Source organism: Elephantulus edwardii, unplaced genomic scaffold (assembly GCF_000299155.1).
Source record: "Elephantulus edwardii isolate Elephantulus edwardi_28Jun2011 unplaced genomic scaffold, EleEdw1.0 scaffold00025, whole genome shotgun sequence".
Classification (NCBI taxonomy): domain Eukaryota; kingdom Metazoa; phylum Chordata; class Mammalia; order Macroscelidea; family Macroscelididae; genus Elephantulus; species Elephantulus edwardii.
In genome coordinates this window covers 16,843,508-16,849,507 of record NW_006399775.1, presented here as the reverse complement: position 1 = coordinate 16,849,507, position 6,000 = coordinate 16,843,508, and the positions used below count along the sequence as shown (strand labels likewise).

General features: G+C 53.6%; 1 protein-coding gene across 1 annotated transcript in view; it reads right to left on the bottom strand.

Moving 5' to 3' along the window:
• Window positions 1-6,000, bottom strand: part of MYO7A (myosin VIIA) — a 92,804-nt gene that overhangs the window by 64,237 nt on the left and 22,567 nt on the right. The window contains exons 4-8 of the mRNA XM_006882927.1: window positions 3,655-3,839; window positions 2,769-2,890; window positions 2,544-2,686; window positions 2,237-2,350; window positions 691-844 (exon numbers count right to left, since the gene is read on the bottom strand). Of these exons, the coding sequence (XP_006882989.1) occupies window positions 691-844; window positions 2,237-2,350; window positions 2,544-2,686; window positions 2,769-2,890; window positions 3,655-3,839 (718 nt within the window). The remainder of the gene's footprint in view (window positions 1-690; window positions 845-2,236; window positions 2,351-2,543; window positions 2,687-2,768; window positions 2,891-3,654; window positions 3,840-6,000) is intronic.

Below are 6,000 nucleotides of genomic sequence, written 5' to 3'. Positions count from 1 at the left end.
AAAAGAAAAATTCTTTCATTGTTTTACAATCCCTCCCCCCAGGTCCACTCCACTATGCAGCCTTCGCTCTGGACTCCTGTCATGACAAAAATACCTAATCACATATCCCTTTTAAACCGTTTTCTCCCTCATCTGTTTCAGTGCAGTAGACTCTAACCTCTTCAGAGCTAAGATTATTCATTCACAGAGCTCACTTTTCCAGACTTCTTACACTGGGCCAGGATCCACACTGGGGAACAGAAGCAAGAGCTGGGGGGAGACAATGGGCCTATCTCAGAGGACTTCCTGTCTACAGCATAGTAAATGCTGGCAGTGTCAGGTGAGTGAACATATTTCTCTTCCGAGCCTTTCAGAAGATAGTCACTCATACCTTGGCATGAATCAGTTCAAAGATTTACCACCTCTTTGAGAAACCGTTAAGAAATCCTTTAAGAAACCAAATTTGAAACTCCCAATACCTTTAAACTGTAAATCTTTAGGTGGATTTTAAGTAAGGGGATATCACATTTGAGGATGATTTCAAGCTAGCAGGCCTGTTTAAACCATGCACAGGGAATTCTCCTTGGCTTCCAACCTAAAGGAAGTGCACGCTGGTACAGAAACTGAGCCTTCAGTCCCCTGCGGGCAGCCAGAGGTCCTGTCGCCCTTGGGCCCTGGCGCAAGGTCAGGGGGGTGGTCCAGGCCTCTCACCCTCGTACTGCAGGTTGCCCAGGTGCAGGATGGCAGCCAACAGCTTGGAGATCTCCCAGTTCTCTGTGTCGGTGAACATGAGCACCTTCATGGCAGAGCGGATGTTGGCGTACTCCTGGCTGTCCTCTCGGCCCTCACAGGTTATGCAGTTACCCTGGCGGGCAGGAGTTGGGAGAGTGGGGTGCAGGAGGGCATCAGGGAGGCCATGGGTAACCCTAGAGAGGCAGCACCTGGGTCAAAGGATCCTCTCTACCAAGCCAGATATGCCAGCCTGGGCTCTGCTCCGGTACACTGACGTTACCTAGTGGGCACCATGGTGCCTCAGAAAAGCAGCCCTGACTTTCTCAAGGACACAGTTCCCACACTGAGGCCCTCTATGTGCTCCTAACCCCCAGAGTGAGGGGAGCTGGGGCATTGCTGTCAGGACTGCCTCGTCATCCTGCATGGAAGTGACTGCACAAGACTCTACTGTCCCCCACCTCCCTCGAGGACAATCACAAATGCTCTCCCCTGGTGCTTCCTGGTGTGGACAGGTGGAGGGAGGAGGCGTAATGGCAGACAGGCTGGGTACCAGTAGGGGGTCAGGCCAGGTCTGTGTATGTCTCCAAGGGGAGTGTGTGTGTGTGTGTGTGTGTGTGTGTGTGTGTGTGTATGTGTGTGTGTGTGCCCAAGTGTGCCAACAGTATACGGGAAGTGTTCAGGAAGACCTGTCCCCACGTACGACCTCTGTACACATACACAGATATCACTGTGTCTCTGTATCTCTCAGTGCATGGCTTACATTTGTGTCCATGTGATGAACTGGCTCTCCTAGGTCCCAGGTAACCAACTCTGAACTCTTTCAGGACCAAAGAACCTGCTGCCCCACCCCACCGCCAAGCCAATTTGCTCTGTGCATGGTCCCAAGATCCCCCCAAACCTATACTGGGTGACAGCAATGGTCTCAAGACCCATACAGCAACAGGCTGGCACCAAAGCTCTGAAACCAGCAAGCTCTGGAGGCTGAGGCTGCAGCAGCCTGCAACTTTGGGAGGACTCAAAAAGATCCCCCATCTCCCTGCCCTTAAGGCTGAACTAACAGCACAGTATAGGCAGATCTTTGTGTGTGCACTTCGGCATGCGTGTGTGTGTACATGTTTCAGATGGCTATTTGTACCTAGTATCATCCAGTTCAACGTTTCCAAGCCTGTAAATCTTTACAAAAGCAGGAGGTCATATCTTTCTCCCAAGGAGCTACTGATGGGCTAGAACCACTGACCTTTGGGTTATCAATCAACTGCTTGACTACTTCATCACCAAAGATCCTTTCAGATAGCTAGATGTATTTAGAAAAGTGTGTGTCTCCAGTGAGAGCAAGTGTATCCAGGTGGTGAACAGGTCTGATGTGTTCACAAGCCCAGCGTGGACCAGGGTGGGGCAGGGGGCAGGAGAAGGCCTAGTGCGTATAGACCTCAAGCAGAGGAAGACTTGGAAGGGTGTGGTGTTGATCTCTCCCTGGCCTGCCTGGGAGGGGTGCCACCCCATCAAGGTGCCTGCTGAGCCTCACCATGGCCAAGTAGTTATAGTCAGAGGCCTGGCCCAGGCCCAGCTTCTTCTTCTGCTCCTCACTCATGCCCTCCAGCATGCAGTAGAACACATGGTAATTCCTTTCATCCGGGGCCTGAAAATGTGGACAAGAGGTGGTGGGGGGAAAGAAGGCTTTAGTGATGGGATTAGGGCATTGATGCAAACTGGCAGGAGCACAGAACCTTGCAGACAATGTGTACCCCACCCACCCCCAAGACCTTGGAGTACAGCTCTGATCCCTGAGGAGGCCTAGATTTGCTCCTCCGCCCCTTGGGGCCCAGACCCACCTGGCGACAAACACGTGACTTCTCCAGCAGGTACTGCTCGATTTTGGCGCCCTCGATGGCACCTCGCTTGTTGAAGTGGATGTCGATGTACTTCCCAAAGCGACTCGAGTTGTCATTGCGGATGGTCTTGGCATTCCCGAATGCTGTGGGGGTCAGAGGGTCATGGGTAAGGCGAGTCACCACCACCCCCTGACCCTCTGTGTTGCCCTTGGAGCCCAGCCCTACCTTCCAGGATGGGGGTGGCCTCCAGCACCTGCTGCTCAATCCAGGAATGCTGCCCACTGATGGCTGCCAGGAACTGCAGGATCAGCTTTGTGCTCTCTGTCTTCCCTGCCCCAGACTCCCCACTGCGGAGGAGATGGGGGAAGAAGAACCGGTCACAGCCCAGGCTGCCCTCCACACTGCAGACTCACCCCACGCTGCCTGATCTCCCAGCTGATGCGCTGACTATACGGACTTTCTAGGACTTCTGGGAGAGCAGAAGGTCCCCACCCAGCAAGTCAAACCTGAAGCTTAATCTCCTATCCCCTTCATTCAAAGTGAAGGACGCTGACCTCTTCCACCCATCCTTCACATTGAGCTCGGCCCTGTATTAGACGCTCAACCAGTCTGCTTTGTCCTTTTGGCCTTTTTCAAAAGCATGTACAGACTCTGCCTGTGGCAAACAAGACTGAGATTTCAACTGATCATAAACTTAGCACAAGCCAGCAGTAAAGACTGACCTCAAAAAAAGTAATGGGAGTTTGGGGTGCATTCATCGAAATACAGTGAGCTCTGGCTTAGTAATAAGGAAGTTATGCTTCCAATACATGCAGTTCAGATCCACTGGCTGCTCCTTGGAGATGGACAGACAATCTCCATCCTGCTCAACTTACAGCCTCTGAAAACCCGGTGGAGGGTCAGCCATGAGTCAGCTCCAACTCACCAGCATCTAACAACAATAATTGAAATACAAGGCCCAAGAAAGAGGCGATTTTCTACAACACAACCTTATGCACAGTGCATAGTATCTCGCACTTCTGACACTTCATGGCGTTTCCAACAGTGTTACAGGCCCTGAGAAGCACTAACAGGAACACAGAGGTGCTAAGTACCAAGTCTGGTTGCCCACCTGATGATGCAGCACTGGTCACGGCTGTTGCGTTTCATGTTAAAGTAGCAATTGTCAGCAATGGCAAATATGTGAGGGGGCATCTCCCCAATCTTCTTGTTGGTGTACTGGCGGATGTGCTCGGGAGAGTAGATGGAGAGCAGCTGGTAGGGGTTCACCGCCACCAGGATGGACCCTGTGTATGTCTGGGGCCACAGGAGAAGGTGACTTGTCAGCGCCCAGAAGAGGTTCTGAGCCTAGAAAGTTCCCAGTCCTGCCTGCCTTGCCCTGCTCTGTCCCAGCCCTGACCTGCTGCCCCTGCCCAGGCCTGCCCTGCCCTTGTCCCTTCCCTGGCCTATGTCTACCCCTACCTAGCCCTTCCCCTGTCCCAGCCCTGTCCTATCCCTGCCCCCTGTCCCTGACCTGCCCTACCCTTCCACTGTCTCTGCCCTGCCCCTGTCCCAGCCCTGCCCTACCCTTCCCCTGTCTCTGCCCTGCCCTGCCCTGTCCCTGCCCTGTACCTATCCGGCCCTGTCAAGACTCTGCCCCTGTCCCTGCCCTGTCCCTTTCCGTGCCCTGTCCCTGCCCTGCCCCTGTCCCTTCCCCTGCCCTGTCCCTGCCCCTTTCCCTGCCCTGTCCCTGCCCTGCCCTGCCCCTCAGAGGGAACAGCCTTGGTTTGGTAGCCAGGCACAAGTGGAGTCAAAACCCTTCTTCCTTATGAGCTGGAGGCAGGGTCTTCAGTATAGCACTGGTGTGACTCACAGTGGGTGGTTAACAGCCTTTGATGAAGGGAGAGAGGGAATGTGTGAGAGGGAGGAAGGAGGGATTGCTAAGCCTCAATTTCCTTATCTTTATCTGCAAAATAAACATAATATAGATACAGCTGTTTGTGATTATGATTCAGAGCATAGTAGAATCTCCTTAAACAGCCTTGGCTCTCACCTTGGTCCCACACTCCACATCTCACATTTTGAGAGGGAAATTCCTATATTGGACCATGTCCAGAACTGAGGTTGGATTGGTGGGATATGAGTGGAAGGGTCTTTGGTTAGGGGACTGGAGGGGCCTCAGTCTCTACAGCACTGACGCAGGCAAAGAGTCCCCTACCCCGTGCCCTCCTGGTAGGATAGGTGCAGGAGCCAGATGTACTCCAGAAAGCCTCTTGGGGGGACTTTCCCTACCTGAGCTCCTGTCAGTGGACAGATTAGTCACCCAGGGCCCCCCCAGCCAGGGAACATCGCCTGACCCTCCCACACCCACACCAATGAGGATTCAGGAGTTACTTCTGTTTCCTCCCACACTGTCCCATCTCCAGCTCGAAAAGGTCAGGCCCAGCCTGTGACTGGTGATGCATATAAATTGACATCTATAGTCTGTAAGAAAGTTATGATGGTAGAGGGAGGTGACCACACGGGGGAGGTGACATTCTCCTGCCCCTTCCTCCCCAAAGCTCTGTGCATCACACCACAGCTGCAGCCTCAGCCCATCACGGCCATGCAAGGAAAGCACTGCTGTGGGCACCAATGCCGGGGGACAGCCCACCTGGGCCAAGGCTAGGCAAAGCCTCCTCCCCGGGCCATGAGTCCTAGCCACGCAGTATCCCTTGCTTGTTCAAGAGGTCACTGCTCTGCCACCCAAGCGTCTTCTGCCAAGCAGCCCATGACAGAGACAGAGGCAAGAACAGAGGTCACACATACCCCGCTGAGACTCAGGTGACTGCACAGCAAGAGCCCAGGCAGAAGGAGAAGGAGCGGGAGGGGAAGAGGCAGGAGGAGAGCAGCTGGGGCCAAGCAAACAGCCTGGAACTCAGCCAGTGCTACATGAGGGCAGCTCTCAGAAACACACTCACCCGCCCGCCACAGTTGGTCTGATGTTGGAAAGTGTTAGAAAGTGGAGTCAGTCGGTGGGAAATGGGGGAATGAGGGTGTTCTCCACGGACAATATCCCTTATAGCTCAGGGCTGAGCTGAATTCTCAGATCCAGGGTACTGACCCCAGCCCTCCAGGCCCCACCCCTAGGTACCCTGCACCCTTCATTCAGCAGAGTGGATGTCGATGATGCTGGGGGTAGGAAGGGAAAGCCTGGTGGTGGAGGTTACACAAAGGGACGCGGATGCCATGAAGGATGAGGAGAAGCCAGCAGGATCATCCCTGGGCATAGAACACAGAGGCTGAAAGGGCATGACATTTAGGAAGTCCACTTGAAAAAGGTCACTCTAGCAGCCATGACACCTCGGCTAATGACAGAGACACAATTTCAGATAAATGGTAGTCACCTCAGCTAATGACAGAGACACAATTTCAGAGCCTAATGAACCCACCCTTAGGGTTGGGGAAGAATCAGAACCAGATACATAAGCCCAAGAAC